This window comes from Melospiza melodia, chromosome 3 (genome assembly GCF_035770615.1).
Source record: "Melospiza melodia melodia isolate bMelMel2 chromosome 3, bMelMel2.pri, whole genome shotgun sequence".
Lineage (NCBI taxonomy): Eukaryota > Metazoa > Chordata > Aves > Passeriformes > Passerellidae > Melospiza > Melospiza melodia.
In genome coordinates, this window is record NC_086196.1 from 108,528,409 (window position 1) to 108,551,071 (window position 22,663).

The 22,663-nt window shown below is 44.3% G+C and overlaps 1 protein-coding gene across 3 annotated transcripts in view; it reads left to right on the plus strand.

Moving 5' to 3' along the window:
* Window positions 1–303: 303 nt before the first annotated feature.
* Window positions 304–22,663, plus strand: part of MACROD2 (mono-ADP ribosylhydrolase 2) — an 850,020-nt gene continuing 827,660 nt past the window's right edge. The window contains exons 1-2 of one of the 3 annotated variants that reach the window (XM_063152547.1): window positions 304–482; window positions 4,333–4,449. In XM_063152547.1, coding sequence (XP_063008617.1) covers window positions 437–482; window positions 4,333–4,449 — 163 coding nt within the window. In that variant the 5' untranslated portion in view covers window positions 304–436. The remainder of the gene's footprint in view (window positions 483–4,332; window positions 4,450–22,663) is intronic. The other 2 variants (XM_063152548.1, XM_063152546.1) reach the window with 2 other exon arrangements.

Below are 22,663 nucleotides of genomic sequence, written 5' to 3' on the forward strand. Positions count from 1 at the left end.
GTCGCCCCGCGGGGGCTCCGAGCGCCAGCGCCGCGCAGAGCACGCAGTGTCGCACCCAAGCACCCGCCGCGCCGTGTCCCCGCACCACACAGTCCCCCAGATCCCGCCGGGCCGGCGGCACCGCGCTCAGGCTCCTCCTGGTCGGTGCGGGAGGAGGAGGAGGAGGAGGCGGCTGCTGAGCGGCGGCTGCCGGAGCCAACGGGCGGCGGGGAGCGGGGCGGGCGCTGCGGGGGTGTCGGGGTAGAGCGAGGCGTGACCCGGCTGACGGGCACCGTGCAGCGGGCGCGGAGCCGGAGCCGGACCCGGCGGGATCAGCGGCACCAGCGGCGGCGCGGGGCGTCGGTATCGCTCGGCTCTGGCTCTGGCGCGGCGTCTCCTCCACCCCCTCGTGAGCCTGGGGAACCTGCAGCTCAAAGCCGCCGCCAGCCACACCACCATGTACCCCGGCAACAAGCGGAAAAAGCTGTGGCGGGAGGAGAAAGGTATTATCGCCCTTGCCGGTGGCCGGGCCCGCTTCTCCCGCCTTTAAGCCCACGTCGAGCCGGAAGGGAGCGAGGGAAGGGAGGGAGGTGGTCCCGGTGCCTCCAGAGCCGCCGCCGCTGCACCGGGCAGCGCTTGCCGCCGGCCGCGGCTGAGGGGACGGGGTGGGGAAGGGAGAACTCCGTGTTCTCTGCCTTCGTCCTGGGCTCTCCTGGCCGAGCCAGCCTTCATGGCAGCTCGGCTGTGAGGGAACTGGGGATGTTCCCCTCAAACCTCGGCGTATCGGTGAGGAGCGGAGCCCCGGGGCGGAGGGAGGGCGGTAAACAAGCCCTCTCCGGAGGGCTGCCCGCCCCCAAGTCACCTTGTGGGAGTGTTTCAGGCCGAAAAGTTGGGCACATGCTCTGGAAACGTGCTTTTTCTGCTTTCAGTGGGTTTGTTTTCTGAGGAGAAGCGGGTTTGGTGGGATCATTGGTGTAATCAGTTTGGATTCTAGCGTCGTTCAGCCGGGGTGAAATGTTTTGGGTATGGGAGTCTCAGAGCACCCCTGCGTCCCATCTTTTCAACTATTTATTTGTATTTTAAGGACCCCCACCTATGTGTTCTGAGTTTATAAAGCCCCTAAGCCAAACTCCAGAGCATGAAAACTGTGGGCCAAGTATTTGGTGCATTGTTTTATTTGAACTTTGATCCCGGGGAGACCAATGTAAAAATTAAGAAAAAAATTCACCAAATGGAAGTGTGACGTTTATATCTGTGAGGAGGAAAGCTTCTTGCCCGGTGTGTTCCAAATAATGTAGTAATAGATGAGGAGAGGAAGAAATACCTATGAGAGGGTCATGTTTTAAGTTCTCTTTTTTCCTTCCATCACCCTTGTGACTCTGTTTCAAGCTAAGAGGGCTGAAGATCACTTCAGCGAACAGGATTCAAGTGCACGTTTCTGAGGAAAAATTGTTAAAACAGAAATGAACTTATTTTTCTGTTGTGTAGTTACTCCTGTCAAACTCCTCTCAAATGAAGTGAGTCTTTTTCTTTCAAACAATCCATGTTTCTGTAGTAAAGGTGAGGCAACACATTTCTACCTGGCAGAAGTTTCTGTTTTCGATGAAGAAAGTACAGTTAAATTGTCTCAAGCATTGTTTATGTGTGGTCAATTACAACCGGCTTTTCCCTTAATGCTGTATGTTTCACCTTTGAAACATACAAGGGGCGGACGGGGGAAAGTTACTGGTGGGCTCTAGTGAATGTTATTATTACTCCCTCTTGTCTATTTCAGTTGTTGCTGTCTGTGTGAATTCATAGCCTGGCAGGTGAACTCCAGTCATTAGTAAGGAGGGTCTGGAAACTGCAGCTGCTGTGGCACACTTTGGGTGTCTCAGTCCCTTATGAGGGTGGTGGTTTCCATCAGCATGGGGGTGTTGCTGAAGGCAAATCAGGTTTTCCATCCAGGATGCATTTTTGAGTGCTAGCTGGCCACAGCTCCCTGTCTTTTTGCCCAGTGAAAATGAAGAGCATTTGCTAGTCTTCTGCTCCAGTAACTGTTCCAGCACCATGCTGATGTTGGCCCCGAGTACTTTGAGTGAGGAGGGCAGAAAAAGCTTCTCTCTTCATTGCTGGCATCGCCCTTCAGTTTTTAGCCCTGTTCTTACAAAGTACCTCATTTACTAGAGAGGAAAACTACAGAAGCCCAGCTTCCTTCCTTCTTACCCAAATCAAATCTTGTCAGGTCTGCCTTCACCTTTCACAAGCACCCCGGAACCCCTGGGTGTGCTCACTGGCACTGTTCTTCCTATGAAGCTCTGAGTGCTCTTGCTCTCAGCCTTTTATTTTCTGAAGCACTTCTTAAAATGAAAAAAGCACTGATGGCTAAATTTGAGTTCAAACCCACTGACAATACGCTTGCTTTTCTTAATTACTTTCTTGGTAATTAAGGCTTGGTCCACGTCCTCTCAGGGGAGATCTTCCATGAGGACAGCAGAAACTGAGCAGGAGCCAGGAGCGGAGGTGATTTCAGAGCCTCAGACACAGGACTGGGCTGCCTGCAAACTTCCCAAGTTTCTGCCACAGGCAGAAAGCTGTGCTTGCAGTGAAGGCTGTTGGGAGCATCCTCTGGGAGGTTTGTCGGACTCAATTTAAGTTCTTGCTGCTGACTCACAGCAGCAAACTTTTGTAAAACCTTCCTACAGAGAAAAACTTGTGTTTTGAAGGCACAGGAGTGGCTTTGTCACCTCTTCAGCAAAGGACACCTAGACTGGCTCTGTTTGTCAGTCCCTCAAAACTGACATGCTCTCTCAGGTCTGCCCACCTGGAGGAATTCCAGTGTGCAGGTCACTCACATACTTGGAGTTTCCTATCCCTGGAGCTTGGGATGGATACCCAGCTGTGCAGAGTGGTGACCCTCATCAGTCAGTTCTCATGGCAGGTGTAAATATCCCACTGAGGTACCAGGCTGAATAAGGAGAGAGAAATGTTTTTGTCAACTGAAGAAATCGGTAATGCTGTCAAAAAATACCAAAATGAACTTATTTTGTTAAGGAAGGCTGTGTTCAAAACTTGCCTTATTAGACTGTGCTGACTGCAGCCTACATAATTAGGAAACTTTATTTTGAAGAAAGACAAAAGAACCCCAGACCAGACCCCAGTGATTTTCTTTCTTGTTTTTTTTAAGATTTGATCTGAGAAGCAGTTTCCATGTTCATCTTTTGCTGCTTCTACTTGGGATGAAAATGTTCTTGTTATGTCTGCCTAGTCCTTTATGTAAAATGCAAATAATGTAGGTCTAGCCTTTCCTCACACCCCTAAAAGTTCTCCAGTCGTTGAAGAGCATTTATTACTGATTAATATGTCAAGAAAAACTGTTAGTGTGGTTAAAGTAACACAGTGCTACTGGTAAAAACAGACTGAGACATTTGAGTAGAGTATGGGTGTCATGGTGTTCTCTAGTCATCTTTTTCTTTTTCCCTCTTTTTTGGGAGGGAAAAAGTTCTTCCTCTTGTGCTGAACTAATACTAAGCTTGATGAGGTAGGGAGGGAAAAGAGGATGTGACTACAAAAATGAGCTGAAGTGCTGGGGTTGCTTGCAGTTTTGGATCATTGGGATGGCTTTTTTTTTCTGTAAAAGTGCATTTATAGCAGGGTCTGAAGAAGAGTGAAGTTGGCAGTTGCTGTCGTACTTGTGCTATGTTTGAGGCTTTACTTTTCACTAAACATCTGAAAAAAGAGTTGGTGACATTCTCAGTAGAAAACAAAAACAATTGTCCATATGTATTTTAGTGTGGTAACCAGGTGTGTCCTATTAATATTCAAATGAAAATCTCTAAACCTAAACTTGCCTTTTTTTACCACCCCAGACACTTAGCAATTAACAAAACATTTTCTGTAGCTCTGATCTCTTTTGTTGTGTAGTAGCATTTTATTAATTTCCCACCGTGCTGCCTGCCTTTACTCAAACTTTTGTTTTTTAAGTTCTGGTTTACAAATGCAAGACTTACAGAACAGACTTTCATACCTGAAAACACCCTATAAAATAACAACTCTCTACTAAAGTTGCTGTTCTCTGATACAGGAATTAAAGTGGCAGGAAGAAGCAGCGCAGCAGTGATGTGGGGAGGAGGCCTGGAGAGCCCAGAGTGTGGGGAAGAGGTTTTAACTTATCTGGGATAGCCAGAAACAGGGGTGTGCCGTGGGACAGATGCACCATGGTCAGCTCCTGTTGTAACTCGCTGCCTCACTCTTGCTTGGTCCCCTCAAGTGGCGTTCCATTCCTCAAGGGCAGTGCATTGGTCACTGTGGCTCATCTGCAACAATGTATGAAAGCTTGCAAAACTTTTTTTTATTTCTCTTTCCCCTGAACAGAGCGTTTGCTGAAGATGACCTTGGAAGAAAGGCGCAAAGAGTACTTGGGGGAATATGTTGCATTAAAAACTATTCCAACATGGATGGAAGACTTAAAAAGTAAGAGTGAAAGTGATGGTAAGTGAAGTGGGGGAGTCTTGAAATATAGAGCACTCTGTTTTCTCAGTCTGAAGTTACTTTTAGGAAGGCCAAGACTTAGAACCTGTGTTGTTTTGAACAGTGATAGCCTAAAATTGGGACAGGGGTGAAAAAAACCCAACAAGATTTCTTAAAGCCTCACTGGTGTCCCAGAACTCTGTTGGTATCCCCAGATGGAGTCACTAACCCTTAAGTGTGTGAAATAGATATTCTCTGCATGAGTCTTACTTTGCAGATACTCCAGCAGTCAGGCATGCCTAAATTTACTGAGCATAATGATATGGGGAATCTGGGCAAAACAATGCTGCAGGTGACCCAGAAGCAGAGGGTAGGTGTGCAAGCTGAGTTATTTTCTAAGAATCCAGAAACTGGAGAAGATGGGGCCTCCCTTACGTTTGTCCTGCCTGCTTTCCTGGGCTGAGGAACATCAATCTGGCCAGGATTAACTCTACTTTCCTTAGCATGTGCAGCCTTATCATGGTTGTGATCACCAGTAGAGTTGTCTAAATACTTGCAGTGAGAACTAACCAAAAATGTGAGTCCTATTTGCTTACAGGCCTCTCTGCTCTGCAAATAATTCTGTAACAGTGCCTTGTTCTTTGTCTAGTTCCCTTTCAAGGGTATGGAGAAATAGGGATGGCTTCTGAGCTAGTTTCCTTCTCTTCTGTTTTTTTTTTTTTTTTTTTTTTTTTTTCTGTGTCTTGCTATCCTACTTGACTGAAGTCTGTGGTTTTTTTTTGAAGGAATATCTAACTATGAGATCTGAAGTGCTTCCTGCCTCTGCAGATATAGGACTAATTTTTTGACCCTTTTGTTATCATTAAAGAGGAGAAGAGGTGTGTAGAGTAACCTCATGGCTGCAGGTGAACATGGTTTTATGGTGATAGTCCAGGTGCAATGAGGCCTGGAGCTGATCAGCTGTTTTTAAACTGGCAGGCTGTAACACTTATTTTAGCACAATCTGAAGGAGCTCACAGATTTTTTCAGATGTCCTTGTCAAAAGCAGCTATTACCATTGTCTATTCCTAAAAGCATCTGGAATAATTTCCCAAGTGAAAATATGTCAAGAGATTGCTGAGCTCTTCAGCCCTGCTGAGTAGCTGTATTACATCAGTACCCATAGACCTCTTTCTCCCATCTGAGTAGGTCATTTATATCTTGCAACATCAGAAAGCCTCTCCATCTAGAAAACAAAGGCTGCATAAAAATAAGGAAGAGTACCTGACTTCTTGCAAGTTGATTTTGGAGGCCTGTGGTAGGTAGGAGTGTCCAGTACAGCATGTGGTTTAACTGGGAGACTGTTTATCCCTTCTAGCCCAAACTGGTTTTTTTTCCAGCTACTCTCAGATTCTCTCTAAAGCACTGAAATTCACAGATGTTGCATTACTTGGGCTGCTGCAAGTGACAAGGTGTGGATTTACGTTGTGATTGCTGTTACACTTCACAGAAGCAAAATGTCAGTTTCTAATATGTGGGTATTGAATCATGGCAGTGGTGAATTTATTTCCTTGTAGCTGCTCTTCCATTCTTTCTGTTAGTACCCAGTACACTGCAAAAAATGCTGGAAGGCAAAAGTTGTGCTGGAGCACTTCTCTGCTAGTTGAAGGTTTTGTTACAGTGTATGTTCAGGAGAAAAATATCCTTAGACACTTTTTCTTGGATGTATTTGGTGCAAGTAAGCTATGTGTAGTAGTGAACTGCTGGAAGGTTGGGCTGCTGAAATGCCTTCACATTCCAACTGATTAGGACAATTAAAAGAAGTATGTGTATTAACGTGACTGTTACTGCATTTGTTTCAAACTTTATTTCTCTTAAATGTTGACCCTGTTCTGAAGATATCAAGTGTGTCTCAAAGCTGTCTTTCTGAGCTGAATTACAGAAAAACTAGAATTTAAATCTTATTTTAGCTGATGAGAACTTTTGCTCTGTTTGATGGGACGTGCAGAGGGCAACAGGTGCAGTTTGAATGAGATTCTGGAGAGAGCAAGTGAAGCCCCAGGTGTGATGGAATTGATGATGATCTGTCAACACCATGGTCAAGTTCTAATATTTCCTTCAAGTGAAAGGTGGATGCTTGCACTGGCAAATGGAAGGGGTCTGAAGGAAGGTGATGGTGAAAATAAAATCTTCTGTGTATTTGTCAAGCCAAAACAAAAACTGATGGGGAATTTGGAAAAAATTCTTTACAATTTACTCCCAATACCATATAGAGTAAAAAAAATGACAGATTGATTAGTAAAGCATAGAGTGGCTGTTCAGGGAGAGTGATGAGGAGAAATCAAGGAAACAACCAAGAACAAATCAAGTGAAGCAGGCACAATCAATCAGCTGCTGGAGTAAGAAGCTGTAGGAGAAGGGCAGAGCATCTGAGCTGGCAGCCATCCCCATGGATACTCAGTACTCAACTGGTGTTCAGCACTGCACCAGTTTTTGTACTGGCTGTTAGGGAAAATTGTGTGTAAAGTGTAAAACCTTCACAGTGCCTGTTTTTAAATGGGAATGGCTCCCTGGAGGGTGTTGGGGAGTTCCAGTTAGACATCCATTTTTGTTATCTGTAAGTCTAATGGCAGATTATTAAAAAGTCTGTATGCAGAATGATGCAAACTGAAATGACCTAAGAGGTTCATATTGGGAAGGAACCAATCTCACTGCCAGGGCACTTCATGGGTGCTCTTTACTGGCAAATTGGAAGAACATGCCTTAATTTGCAGAAGAAAGCTTTTCCCTATCCCTCTTCTACCCTTTGATAGAAGTTGTGTTCAGAACTGAATTCTGGAGAAAACCAGCCAAGCTTGGTGGAAGTTCAGTGTTTTGGTGAGGATGGAAGTTTTTGCAATAGAGCAACATAACAGAGGGATGCACATCTATGTAAAGGCTCCTGAGGAGTAAAGTTACTGAATAGTGAATGGCATCTGGCAAGGGCTTTGTCTCTTTGTAGCAGCAAAGCTATTAAAAAATATTTGCAAGTTCAAAGAGGCAGTGTCTTTTAAAATGCTGTGCTGTGACTGAAAAAAAAATCCTACATTTTTTGCTGGTTTTCTCATATGGACACGACTTGCCATAAGAAATTAGCTTGGTGTGCGTTGGCGTGGAATTTGCTCAATATTTGTGTTAAGTCTTGGTTTTGGGAAGAGGGTGGCACAATGTGGAATGCAAAGACTAAACTTGGTGCCCACTGTTCTGCACTAAGGGAAGCCATCTGATGTGGGTATGTTCCTTTCCAGAAGGGCTGTGCTGTCAACACCCCTGATTTTTGGTGTGCTGCTTGCCAGGCTGCACAGGTGGATCTCAGAGATCAGGTGTTGCAGCAGTGGAAGGAAAAAGGACAGTTAGTGACAAATGGCCCTCTTTAATGTCAAGAGGGGATGGTAGGAAGACAAAACTTTTGTTCTTGAAGTGGTCCTGTAAATATAAGCTTTCTCTGGTTTAACTGTTTATTAAGGAAATGAGGAGTTGCCCACTTTGGAAGCAAAGAATGAGCTTGCCATAGAGGGCTGGATAGTGTGAATGTACTGTAAGGTATCATTCTCTCCACTTGTTATTCTTCAGACAGACCAAAAGCACATAAATCTCATCTGTTTTCTCCTGTACTTTGATACAGAGTGTCTTCCTGACAACATGTGAATAATGAACTTGTTTTCTGAAGTTTTGGAATTTATATCCTTGTGTTTCAATGCTATTTATTACATATCACTTTGTTAGGCACTCATCTTGTACAGCAACTGGAGCTTATGCTGCCCAGTGAATGAAATGCCACCATGTAGACTAACAACTGGAGTGTATTTTGAAGTTAACTACATATATTAGCTTTTTGTTGGGTACACACTAATTCCTGAAGATATCTTCACTCTGCAGTGGTGAATTTGAGAGATGACTTCTGAAAACTTTTCTGGAAAGCTTTTTTTAAAATTAGGGTGCTGGGAATTTTGTTGTCATTGAGTTTTGTGTGTCACTGGTAGAAAAACGTTTTGTTGTATTAATTGGCTAATTCAGAAAATGGAATAAGTGATCTTGTTTAACTCCAGACAGCTGATAGTCCTGCTGACTCTCACAGCCCTGGAATTCATTGGTATGACAGTGATGCCAAGAAAACAGCAAATTCAGGTGGTGGTTTAAAGATCTTTGCTAGTGGTAAGAGCTGCTTTTCATAGGCTGAAGTTAAAATGGAAGGATGCGATAACTGAGTTTATTTAAGGTTAAATGATACTCTGCAGTCCTTTTAAACAAGTCTTGAAATATGTTTAGATGTTTTGGCAGTCTCTGAATCTTTTTAATCTGCTATTTTTAAAGAAAATGATATGGCTTCAGCTATTCAAATTAATCTAACACTGAGGGTTTTATGTATAATCATAAGTTTTGGATTTAATAAAAGCATTGTTGTACTATCAATGTGTAGCTTTCTAAATATTCACAGTGGGTTGACACAAGATTACAGAGACAAAGCATGTAGATAAGCCAGTCCAAATGCTGCATGGTGAAAAGAAAATGTGTAGAAACACTGAGCTCTGGCCAGCATTTCTTGAGATGGGTAACTAACACAAGTAACTCTCCAGTATCTCCGTGCAGCCCTGCTTGATGTGATTATCTGTCCTGCAGGAACTAGGAAACAGGTGATAAGTATTAAACAGACTTTGGAAAGTGACACCACTATAAACTGCAGTGAAATTCAGCCAGACATCTACAAGTAAGAAATGGCATCTCTCTAAACCCTTCAGTATTATCACTGGTTTATACAGAAAAAGAAATTATGTTCAGCTAGAACATTGAGATTGTTAGACCAGTTTGACAATCACAAGATCTGTTGGTAAGAGCTGTGTGAAACCTGCATGTTTCCAGACCATTCCCCCACCAAAAATCCAAGTCCATCAGCTTTCATTGTGATTTTTTTTTCTTACAATGCCTGTAACAACTGTCTTTATAATAGATTCTTAGCTGAGTGGCAAGGATGAAAGTAAATTGAGATAGCAAAAATTACATGAAGCTATCTTGCTCAAAAAAAAAAAAAGCTTTTGCTACTGAAACTCTTGGTTTGAAGAAGTTCAGAGTGCAGCAGTTTTTCTGCTGAGTACACACAGAAAACAGCAATAATTTGTGTGCCACCATGCAGGGTCTCCTCTGTTACGTGTGGCCCTGAATGTGAATTCCAGCTTCGCCCAACCTTGTGCTGTAATCAGTTTTGTCCTTACTTTTCATATATTCATGGCATACCACTGTTCCTCATGCTAAACATCTTATCACAGGGTCTCTTCAAGACTGGTGTGTTAAAGGTTAGAAAACCATGTCTCTTAGATGCACATGGAGAGCACTGCTTATTAATTGCTGTGTATAATAGCTGGGGGAGCACCATGAAAAAACCAACAACTGTGATTTCTGTGAATTGTGTGAGGATTATGGTAATTAGGTATTCTGAATACTTGTGAAATTAACATGCTTTTTGTGGACATGGCTGAAAATGTGTTTTCTCAGTTCTGCTCTCTGTCCATGTTATATGCATATTAAGGAAGCGGCAGAGGAATTAGAGGGGTGAGAAGGGCAAACCATGTTCTTAGTCTGTGCTGAAGGTGTCCAGGAGTCTGTGTGCCCATGGCATAATGTGGAGTAACTTCAAGGCTGAGCTGGTATTTGGCTGCAGCAGGTATCCAAGGCTGCCAGGGCAGGAGGGTGTAACCAGAGAGCCCTGTGTGCTCTGCTTTGCTCAGGCTCTTGGCTGCCCTTTCAGCATGTGTCCTGAGCAGATACAAAGCTGCAGAGTGGTGCAAATCTGACCATGCCATCTGGTGACCCCCCCACACCCTTCTGGCTTCCTCAATGCCTACTTTGGCTATTGATTTCCAAAGATAGACTTGCACAGTACAGAGATGGGAATAACCCTTTGTCATGGTTTCACGTAGTTTGTGTTTTAGTTAAGGGAAAAAATCCATGAGCCATGGAAGTGATTCCCTGTAAGGACCTTGGCAGGTTCTTTTGGACCTGATAGAACAATCAACTGGCTAGTTTTAAATATTGACACTGTTAAATCACTTAAGAGAGCTGAACATACCTCTCTGAAATGGCATTTAAAGATGAGCAAGCCCCAGGAAAAACTCTGGCTTCTGGCCTTTGAACAGGTAACTGGATGCTGGCCAGGTGGGGCCAGGAGGAGAATGAGGAGATGCCTTAGTCTTGGGCTGAAATTCTCTTGTAAGGCTGTGGTGAAGATACAACTAATACTCCAGAGTTTTTTTAATTGAATGCTTTGGGGGGATGTAGCATTCTAGGCATAGCCATGAGCAGAAGCACCAGTGTTGAAACAAGCAGATGTTGAAGTAGCTGTGATTTAACAAGGAGCTTGAACAGAGAGAGATGAGAAACCTTGCCCCAGGGGTGGAAGAAGAAAACCTCTGTTCCCTGAGATAAAAGAAGAGAGCTTTTGTTTCTCTACTAGAGCAGCTCATCTTAAAATTGCACCCCAGTAAGCTGAGATGGCCCATGGTGCTAGTTCTGGGAAGACTCCCAAACCATGGGAGGGACTTCACGATTACAGATTTCTGGGCAGCTGCTATTTGTGACAGTTAAAACCATGAGAGAGCTGTTGCTTCTGGAAAAGTCTCCATGGCATGGCAGGAGACCCTCTAAGTTCCTCTAAGTGAACTGAAGTAAGATTATTTTTTAAGTGGTAAACTGACTGAAAAAAACAAATTTGTCTCTTTACGTTATCAGTAGAAAAAAAAAAAATTGGAGGGAGGAGAAGCAGTCTGAATGTTTATTCTGAATTCTTACTATTTCTTTTCTTTTAGTTCTGTTAATGAAATTTTCTTTATACCCTTTAAAGTTTTGAGCCTTCTTTGCTCTCCTCCTCATCCTTACTTTGCAGCAGAAAATGAGTAAATAATTCTAGTGGGTGCACTGATGTTTGGCCAGCTCTAGATGCAGTGCATTTATTGGTGCATTGGCCAAGAAACTCAGATTGGTGAACCTAAACCACTGCACTCTTCAGGTGCAAGCTTACTTAAGCTTAAACTGAGCAATAATCTCTGTGTTTGTGTTTGTTATCTCCTGGAGGTGAATCATCTCTAGTTAGTGATATCCCTGATGTGAGTAGGTAAATCAGTGTGTTTAGTCCAAGAGGTGGAGGGAAACTACAGTAAACAAAAAGACTGAAGATATATTCAGTTGACCTTGTAATTCTCTAGTGAGTTTCATCTGAGTAACCTTTATAGGATGGATTAGCTGCCAAAGAGATGATGCTTGTTTTACAGTTTGCATTAAAGTGGTTTTGGGAAAAACAAAAAAGTTTCTTGCTTTCAGCAAGTATGAGATGATGATTATTAAAAAGTTCAGGTCTGTTTACATAGATTAAGAACACAAAATCCAGTGTAGCTAATCCTCTCTCTAAGAAAGTAAAGCACTTGTCTTTGATGTAATTAAGATGATGACTTCTCTTTAAGCTGCTGCTCTGTGACTTTTTTAACGAGGTAACTTCCATACAGCATTAAGCTTATACAAGTCCTGGATAGAATTATTATTTTTGTGGCTCTTCTGCATGCAGCTGAGAAAGCTCTCTTATCTGCAGTGTCAGACAGCTCCTTGAGGGGCAAAAGTTAACCATAGGAAAGGATGCTGCTCTCAACAACAAATTGATAAATTGGTGTCCTTATTGAGGCTCTGCAAGCTCTTGATGGGTTTTAGAAAGGGATAGTAGGTGGAGATACAAAGGGAAGTTAGGCACTTTCTGGCTTTTTTGCCAGAAAGAATAATTTTAATGCCTAATTACTAGTGACTGAATCTTGACCAGATGAATAACTTTCAAGCTTCTGTCCTGTGCAAGATGAGAAACAATCCTTTTTTTTTTTTTTTTGTAGCTGCTGAATGTCACTGCACTGAAGTTTGTACAGAGCTCCCTAAGGAAGTACTTAGTAGAGTTAGGAAGTCAAGATGATGCAGTGTGCTGTCAGCTGGCAGGCTCGGTCTGGGTGTGAGGGAGGACGGCTTTAGCAGCAGCGATGCTTTAACTTGGGATGTGCTGTTCCTCAGAAACTGCTGAGAAAAATTGTGGGTTCCAGCTTGGAATATTTTGGTGGCTGACTTGAGTAAGATAATTTAACATATCTTAAAAAGTAGCAGGTTATATATTTAGGCTTCTGTCTTTTCTTAGATTATTATTTTTTTCTATTCTTCATTTTATATGTAAAGGGTGAGTTTCTTTTGAGTGTGGGGGATTGCAGGATCAAACCCCCAAATTAATGTACAATTTCAGTAAGTCATCTAGCTTTTCTCAGCATGGTAGCTTGGCTAGTGCCCTAATCTGTAATTTTTGATGGATTGAGGCATATGTCCTCACAGTCTTTTGCAGACAGATGTGAGCCAGTGTGCCAGCCTGGTTAGAAGCCATGTGCCTATGATTAGGTTGAGGCCAAACCCAAGCTGTTAAATTGTACCCTTGTCATGGCTCACTTATGTGGATCTGTTGCCTGACTATGTGACTTTAGGATATTTTCAAATGTAGGTGGAAAAAGCTGATGTCCTTCTCCAGAAGATGTAGCCCTCTTTTGATTAGACAGATAGAGACTGGTATGGCTTGGTTTAATTTGATGTAGCTTAGATATGACAGGTATTTGTGAAGGTGCTGAATTATTGCCTCAACCAGGATTTGCTGCCTGGCTCTTCACATAATGAGTGATGACAGAGGGTAGATCACCCAACTCTGGGTGTGGGAGGCTTACAACAAGTTTGAAAACTAACCTCGCGCTCAAGGGAAGTAATGATACTGCTTTAACTCACTTGATGGGCTTGGGGGATCACTGGTGCAGTTTAAGCTCTGTTTGGATCATGTTTACTAACTTTCGTGTGTAGCTGTATTTGCTTCATGCACAGCTGAACACTTGATTACACATGTGTTAAAAACCCAGTCACTGGAAGTAACATAAGCCTGGCTTCTCTTTTTTGATTCAGTATTCCCTTTTGTATTCATATGCCGTTTCTTGATTCATTTCTACATGCTCAGCATGAAGAAATGTCTCTTAACAAGCCAGCGAGGATCTGAATAATTGTAGTGTAGAATCATAGGATTGTTAAGGTTGCAAAAGACCTCTAAGTTCATTGAGTCCAACCATTAAATGGTAGTAGTTACTCTGTGAAGTGATAGATGGCTTTCTCCATATGAGGACATCTAGCTGATGTGTATTTGGAAAATGAGTTGAGAGAAAATTTCTCAGCCCTGTAGGAAGTGCTGCTTAGTTTTTTTTTAAGGCCCAGAAAATGCTCTTCTGTGCTGGAGAGAAGGCTTAACAATCCAGTAGAAGGATGTTAAATTTGGATTTTGCACAGCTTTAAAAACCATTGAAATGATATTGAGAAGTATTTTCTATTTCAGTGTACAGTGTGAGGGAGAAGCATAATATTTGTGCACAGAGATTGTCCTGAGACTTGCAGGCTATTGCATGTTGACTTAGCATATTTGCCAATAATAACATCCCTGGGAGTGGGTCATCAAATGTTGTGTTGGAGAAGACTTCTCAAGAGTTTACCCAAAGACTCCTTTGCATCTCTACACAGTCTTTTGCATCTCTAATGCAGAGTAGGTATGAAGAAAGTGTAGATATGAAGAAACTGGTTGCAGCTCTGTCTTGCTTTAAAACATCTCCCTGTGTTATCCTGCCCTTTGCTTGTTCACAAAGGCTTGTTTGTGCAGTTATGGGCTTTTTTGATGGTCTCCTTGATATGACTGGTTAGACTGTAAACATGCTCCAAGTTCTGTGTTTTCCATTTGCTGCACAGGTTTGACTTGTAGTTGAAGTTCAGCCTGCACTGGATTTATTCCTGTGTGCTCAATGCAACCTTTTCTGTGTGAGGTACTGTACTGCTTGCCCACCCATGTATTGTGTGTTGCAGTGCTGTCCTTTGGTGGGATTTCCTAATGAATCTACATCCACTGAAAACAAACCCCATACTTCATGTAGCTGTCACTGAGTACGGGTCAGTCATATTTAAAGCAAAAGTAGAGTTCCTTTCTGTTTTTTCCCATCTTTCTGCGTTCTTACCAGTGTTCTTATAGGGAAAGGAATTGTAAGTGTACTACAAATAACTAAATCCAGGAGAATAGGTGATGTACACAGACATTCTTATATTGACTTAAAGGCTTTGAGATTTGCTGTGTCTTTGATTTCTAGGTAGATAGATAAAAGAAGATAGAGCTAGATATTTCTGCTGGCTGCTGGTGAGTTTGTAAATGCTTGAGAGTTTGTATTAATTTCCATTTTTTAAGTCTTTGAATGAAGCAACCATGACTTGCAACACAAATGCGTAGTGGTAGAGTTGTCTTCAAGTATTCGAAGTTGTTTGGATTGAACCTCCACTATTCTTCAGTGTAGCAAATTACATCTGGTATCTCGGGGGTAGGGAAAAGAAAATGCTACAAGGTAAGAGCTACCCCCAAGCCTAATATCTCCATGGAGAAAACATCTCCTTTTGCACCTGCATAAGAACTTACTGTCTTGGTTTGAAAGATTTGTGTCTGCCCAGGAAGGTGGAAAGCTCCCTTGGAATGGAGAATTTGACCTCCTTCCCTCCGAATTATTATAGCTTTGAAATTATGGAGCTTTCACACAAAGATATGGGAAAAGAAATAATAGATCTTTAGTAGTATAGGGATAGTATAGGATACTAGTATAGGGATAACAAGGCAAAAAAGAACAACAGTGGCAGCAGCAGCACAAACCCAGTCCCGGCCTCTCACGGCTGTGGCGCTTTCCCCTTGGGTGCAGTTCCAGGCATGGCCAGCAGGGGCGCTGCTGGCTCATGGCTGGCCAGGGCGGGTGCGGTGATTCCCCCACACTCCTGCAGGGGGCGCTGTGGCACAGGCCCGGCCTTGTCCCTCTCACGCGGCAGTGGCGGGTCAGCCATGTCCCCCTCACGGAGCAATGTGGCTCGGCCATGGTCCCCCTCACGCGGCAATGGCGGGCCCGGCCGCATCCCCCACACACGGCAGTGGCGGGCTCAGCCACGTCCCCCTCACGGAGCAATGGTGGCTCGGCCATGGTCCCCCTTGTGCAGCGATGGTGGGCTTGGCCGCCTCCCCCTCATGTGGCAATGGTGGGCCCAGCCGTGTCCCCCTCACATGGCAATGGCGGGCGGGCCGGCGAAAAGGATGGAAAAAAAAAATCTTCCTTTACAAACTCCCAGGGCAGCCAGTCATGGTGTCCCTCCTGATAGTGTAATGAGCTGTAGCAGGAACCTTGGAAGCAGCAGGGATGAGCAAAATCCTGGAAAGATAAAGGACATGTGTCAGAAACTCTGCGGCTGGGGTGTGTGGCTGCATTAGCAAAAAACTCAGAGCAGTGGCAGAAGGACAGTGGGACTGGACAGTAGCTACCTGGCTCCTGAACACAGCCAGCACAGGCTCCCTTAGAGGATGAAGGGGCTCAGAGATCCCAGGATTTTCCCAAGGCATCTGGGCAGATGCTGAAGTGTCCTTTGTTTAGTGAGGTCAGCTGTTAATAAGACCGCAATGCAATGGCCGCTCTTATGAGCAGAACGCTGCTCATGGTAGGAGAAGGCAGAAAACGGAATCCTGCAGTGGTAGCAGATTTTTCCCACAGTGACTGCAGGCTGTTTCCCTTCCCAATGCCAAGAGTAGAAGGGAAAGCTAGGAGCTGCACCCAACCCTTCCCCCAGCCCAAATCTTGGGATAACTCTGCTCTTGCCATAGGAACCCCCATGTAAAGAGAGAGAGTAGCCAGCTGCACATCTCCCCTGAGCTTGGCAGCTTATTTTGTCTTTCTCAAGTACCTGGTCATTTTTTGTCTCCTAGCAACATACGGGCAAAAATTCCCTGAGAGAAGGAACAAAAAGAAAAAAATTCTAAACCTCAGCCCTTACCTATCTGTCCAATACGAGAAAACTAAAGTTCTTACTCCCACCTGGTAAGCTGTCACTCTATGTCAGGCAGAGAGGTTTTTGAATGACAATGCCATGAAATATTTGCTGATGGTTTTGCACAAGTTTTGTAGTTTTCTGGTAGTAACATTTTATTTCCAAGCTTTACTTCAAGTACTACAGAAGTCTGTAATACTCAACTAGAGAAGTTGTTGCTCAGCAATGGTGTAGAGAATGAAAAAAGCAGAAAATGTGGAATAAATTGTCTGACAGCTTAATAAATTAATGATTGAAACTAATGAATTTGTGGTTCCCCACTATAAACTTTTTTTAATCCTCCTTGATGTTGTATGTGCTCACCTGTTTAAATGGGTTCTCACATTTTGGTAAGAAAAACAGGTGCTGCTGAGGACTAAGTACCTGATTGGTCGTGAAAAGTAATTTTTTCCAGACAGTTTATTGTAGGGGGACACAGTATGAGTAAATGAAGGTAATGTAGAATGTAATAATATCCCCCAACGAGTTGCAGCTGGACCCTATTACTAAAGATTAGGAGCAGGCCGGATGATAACGGGCAACACCTGTGGCCAGTAAGAACTGGTGGTACAAAAGAGTGGATTGGTGGGAACTGGACTCAGAGGAGTCAGATGGCTGCTGCAAGGACCAGAAACAGTCAGTGCTCAGAGGAGCTGCCTACAAGAAACATCGAGGCGGTATGGGACTCTGGTGCTATGGAATCCTTGCACCATAATGGTAATAGAACTCTTGATATATAAGACAACAGTTTATAAAGGTGAGGGGATGAATGTTGCACTGTTGGTGGTATGTTTTAGATGAAGGCTCGTAGTTACCCCACGTGGTACTGGATCAGCTTGAGCACACCAGGAATAGTTGTATGAATGCTGTGATATTGCCAAAACACAGGTCTTGCAGGGAAGGGATCTGCTTTGTCTTGGAAGGAATCTAGTGAAGCTGAATTACCTGCAGTCCTGTAGTTTTAGAGACAAGTATCAACATCCTCATGGGGCAATGAACAGTGATCTAAAGCAGTGTCATATGTTTGTGTCTCCATTTTTGAACTTCCATTGTTGATTATGAACTCTTTGTAGTAGAGGAAGGTTATAAAGTAGGAATTGAGTTTGAGACAATGCAGTGTAGTTCTTGCCTCCATGTGACCTTGGCTGGCCATTTGATGTACTTCAGTACAACTCAGGCTGCCATTCACTGAGAAGAATCTTGGTATCACTTGGAGTGAGGTACTGATCATCAGGCTTGGGCAGGAACTTAGCAAAATACCATATCCAACAGCATTTTTATCCCTCAATATCATTACACAGTCTGGAATACCTCTGAAGGTCTGTGTTGTAAAACCAACCAAACAAGACAGGGTTTCTTCACACAGACAAAGCACATCTCCTTCTGAGTCACAGCTGAACCAGCAGCCTTTTCCATGGACCCTAAATCATGAGATCTCCAGCAGGCATAGCAACCAGAACAGCTGGATGGTGACTCTCCAAGTAAACACACAAATACCCAAGGGTCTCAGCCTACTTATGTCTTTGCTGTCAATGTGCATGCTGCTGAAGTGAGAAGACTCTGATTTATGAATTGACAATTGCATATCCCTGCAGATAAGGGTGCATCACAAATTAGAACTGGGAATGTATTCCTGTTCTTGTTCTCCTCGTTTGTTGTTACTCCTTTCTCAAACTTTGTTATTTGGTACTTTAGCTTTCCATACTGAGTCTTCTCTCAGTTTACAAAAACTTCATAAAAAAGGCAGGCTCCCTCCTTTCCTTCTACCTCTTTCTCTCCCAGACTTCAAGGGTTTTTTGCCTCTCAGCTTTGTTATTTTGGGGATTTAGAGAGCTGTGTGGGATAGACTGAGAAAAAGGTTGTTTAAGGACTGTGCAAGACCTTGTAACACAAGAAAATTGCATTTTGCATGAGTGTTGTGTGGGTTGTTCAGAGGGACTGGCTGTTTTGATCAATTCTCATGGTATGCCACTCTTTCTGTCTGTAATGTGTAAATGTCATCACTGGCTCCCATTTAAATGTGGCTGAAAAGTCAAGGCTCACGCTTAGAACCTTGTTTGAGGGCCGCTGGTAGCTCTAGCACTATGTTAAACCTGGCCTGAACGACTGAGCTCGGGGCTTTTTGTGATAGTTACACAGGTGTGAGTTATAGCCCTCAGATGGGGGATATTTCATGCCTCCTGTAGAACCTTGAATAGGAGATACCATGACCTCCTGCCCTGGAAGATGGGGCAAAGTGTGACCTCAGGAGGTTGGTCAGTGGTGCAGAACTGGGAAGTGCAGTTCATGCACCAGATGAGCCACAAAGGTGATTAAAACATGGGAAGGGGGCTGGAGCATCTCCTGTGCCTGGAGAGTGAGAGAGCTGAAGTTTAAACTGAAGGAGAGGTACCCCAGATGGGATGTGATCAGTGTTTATAAACGTAGAGTGTAAGAGAGATCTCTCCAGACTCATCTCTGTGGTACACAGTGACAGGACAATGTCACTGACATAGTGTATGAAAATCCTTTTGCTAGGATTTTTCTCCGGAGAAGCTGAGAGGCCTCAGAAATGAAATGTAAACAATAACTATCTGATGGCTGTGGAATGTGGTCTGGAGATGGTTTACCAACAGGTGCATCTTTGATTGGTTGCATGTGAGTTGTTTTTACTTAATGGCCAATGACAGCCAGCTGTGTTGGATTCTGAGTCTGTCCCAAGATTTTATTATTCATTTCTTTCTAGCTTTCTGATGTCTCCTTTCTCTTCCTTTAGTATAGTTTTACTATAACATTTTTAATATAATATCATAAAATACTAAATCAGCCTTCTGAAACATGGAGTCAAAAGTCTCATCTCTTCCCTCGTTCTGCGGACCCTCAAACACCACCACAGGACAAGAGGTAGAAGGCACAAGTTGAAAGAGGAAATTCTTTCTGAGCATTAAAAAGCAAAGCTACACACATACTGTTAGGGTAGCTGAACACTGGAACTGGTTACTTGGAGAGGTTGTGGAACCTCTGTCTTTGGAGACACTTTAAATTCAGCTGAGAGACGGTCCTGGACAACTTGCTCTGGGTGACTTGATCACTAGAGGTGCCACCCAGCCATTCTGTGATTCATGGTGTCTGTTTGCCTCCGGAGTTTGGTACTTGGCTGTAGTCCTCAGCTAATCCAATTATGCCACTCAGTAATTAGCTGAAACAGACCATATTGGCAGAGTGTGCAGCCAGGGAGAAGGTGTTGGTGTTCATCATCAAGTGCTTTTGACTTGCATGTTGTGTGCATTTTTGGCTGGGTAGAAAGTGATTTGTCTGCAACAGATGTTTCTTCCTTGTGCTCAGGTTCTGATCTCGTTTAAGTCCAAGAAGTGATAGAGCAAATCTGTACTACAAATTTGAAGTAGTACAGTGCATCTGTGAGTGCTTTTCCCCTGGTGATGGAACATATGGAAATAATGCTTATCTTGATTTAGATAAGCAATTGCCTTTCCTATACAATCATCCACGCTTAGTAGGAGTAGAAGCAGACACATATTATTACAGGTCTCACAGTCTGTCTTTTTTAACGCTCCATAAGCCTATGCAGAAACAAATGGAATAGAAATTCTATTAGATGTGAGATGTGAGATTAGCAATTGCTAATAGTTCATGATTTGTAGTTTCTACAGAAAACTCGTGGAAACAAAGCCTGAGGTAAAAAAAAAAAGGCACCGAAGGGAAGAAGCGCGGAGTGCGTAGCAGAATTGCTGCTGTACATTCCACCAGGGTCAGATGTGCTCCTAAAGCTCGCTCATTTCCTTGGTGTTTTCAGCAACCCAAGAAAAGTTGTTTAGTGTCCTAGTCAAGTGTTTGCTGAGGATTCTTCCAGGAAGGGTTGCCTCTTGTCTGGGGATAATGTGGTTCTTGTCCCTTGTTCAGGTTCTTTTTCCAGATTATCCTAGAGAAGCCTTACTTGTGGGGATGTGTCTCTACTAGTAGCTATTGTAGCAGGGGTGAGGTAGTGGGCAAACTTATTTCTGTTGAACTTGGGGTGAATTTACTTCTTTCAGCTGTGGAGTCTAAAGCTGACTAGAAATGATGGAACTCTGCTATTTTCAGCTTTTTTTACTTGCAATCCAGTGTGCTACTTGTTTTTATGAACTTGAAGAGGAATGTGTCATGTTACTTGTTTAACAAACTTCCCTTATAACAGTGTGAGTCTGTGAGCCTTGCTGCCATCAGTCCTTCTCACTTGTTCTCTCTTGGATTTCTTCTCTTATTGGCCTTTGCTCATAGAATGCCAAGAGACTTTTGCTTTGCCAAAGGTATCACTTTATACTATGGGGCTTTGGTGCCTATTTTTGCTACTTTGTGTGTGCTCTACTCTTTCATTAACAGTCATTTTAAAATGCAAATGTAGTGGAGTTTTTTTGTAATAAACTCTTCAAGCTGTAGGTTTTTCTCTTCCCTTTAGTGGTAAGCTCTTCGGTATTGCTGTAGGGATTTCTGTAATTGGATGCTTGAGATCTATTTAAAAAATTAATATACTTTAAAGTGTATTGGACTTTAAAACTTTGGCTATTTGAGCAGTGATTGAGTTTCAGGGCTGTTTTTCCAATACTGTAGGTTTGTGCCATCCTTGTCCATTGCACCAGCTGAGTACATTTATGTCCTGGGTGGGGGCTCCCTCTAGCGGGATGTTCTGACAGTCCCTTATTCATTGAATAAGTCCCTTATTCATCTGAATAAAGTTCAGATGAACTTTACCCCTTTTCTTTGCAAGTATGGTTTTTGCAGACTCCATCTAATGCATTTTTCTACCCTTGTGTAAGCTGTAAAGGCCCTTTTCTTTACAACAGATTTGGAAGGAGTTGTAAACAAAGCTGAGGGCTAGGACTGCCTGTTTTCTCTATTTGATGTGAAGAGCTCAGGTAATCAGCCTCATCCTACTTGAAGCTGTGGCTCTGTGGACTCTGAGATGTTTTGTACATGACTGAAAGACCAAAGGATCGTGTAGGAGGAAGAGGTAAATGAAATTGGATTGTATAGGCAGAGCGGAGGATTGTGTATAGCAGAAGACTGCTGGGTCTAGAGGGGAAAAAGTTGGGGTGGGACATGAATGTTCAGCTGTTTCTGGTGCAGATTTTCAGCTGTAATGTATTACTGAGGCCGGGGCAAAGGAGACAAGAGGAGGACCTACAGCAGTGTTGCCACTTTTGTGTGTTGTCAGTAATAGCCTAAACCCCTACGGTTCGGAAAGGATGTACCAGGATCTACTCCATCCTTTGTGAATGTGTGTGGAGAGATGGTTTAATGGCCATTGACTTCACTTTCTCATAAGAGTAACAACCAACTTGTTTGCAAGACTAAAGTTAAAACAGAAATAAAAGCTGTCCTATTTAATAATGAATTTTAATAACAATGAAATCCGTATGAGTAACGTTGCAGTCTATCGCTCCATGTTCCTAGCAGGTGTTGGTTTCTCAGTCAGAGAAAAGCGCTGCCTCCTCGTCCAAGTCCTTCCACACGTGGTTGCTCCTTCCCCTCTGGAGCGCGTCCCCCCGCAGGCAGCGCTGCCGCAGGTGCCTCAGGAAGCCCTTGATGGAGGCGGAGTTCTCCTTCTGGCGGCCGATGGGCTCCTCATGGAGGGGGGAGCGCTCAGCCAGGCAGCAGGTCCTTGGCCAGGCTGAGCGTGTCCAGCTCTTCTCCTGGGAGACACGGGGCAGGGAGCACGATGATGGGGGCAGAGGGGCTGCAGGGGCTGGGCCCCCTCGGGCTCTCCTGGGGCCTGGCTGGGCTGCCCCCGGCTGCAGGCTGGGTGGGGAGGATGTCAGGAAAGTTCTGTCTTGTTCTGGGGGCTCAGCCTGTCCTTGTTTCCTCCTGGGAGGGAGGGGGCTGAGCCCAACCTCTGCTTCTGGGCTCGGGCACGGGGCTGGGGAAGAGGCAGAGGAGCCCTTGGTGCCTGCCCAGGCTTTCGCCTGCACAGGGGCTGGCACTGCTCCTCACCCTGCAGCTGCAGCTGCCCTGGCACCATCCCAGCTGCCCGGTGCCCATCCCTCACCTCTCTCCGCTGCCTCCGGGCTTTTCTCCGCAGGCTGCAGCCGAGGCCGAGCGCGGCCAGCAGCAGGGCCAGGGCCAGCAGGGTGCAGCAGTGCCGCTGCAGGGGCCCCAGGCTGGCACTGCCCGTGCCAGGGCGCGGCAGCTGCGCTCCCTGGGCCGGCACGGGCAGCCGGGCCGCGCTGCTGGGGGCAAGGCTGAGAGCTCTGGGCGTGCTGGGGAGCAGCGAGGCCACGCAGAGCCCCAGGAGCAGGGAGGGCCCCGGGCGGAGCATGGCACAGCTGCC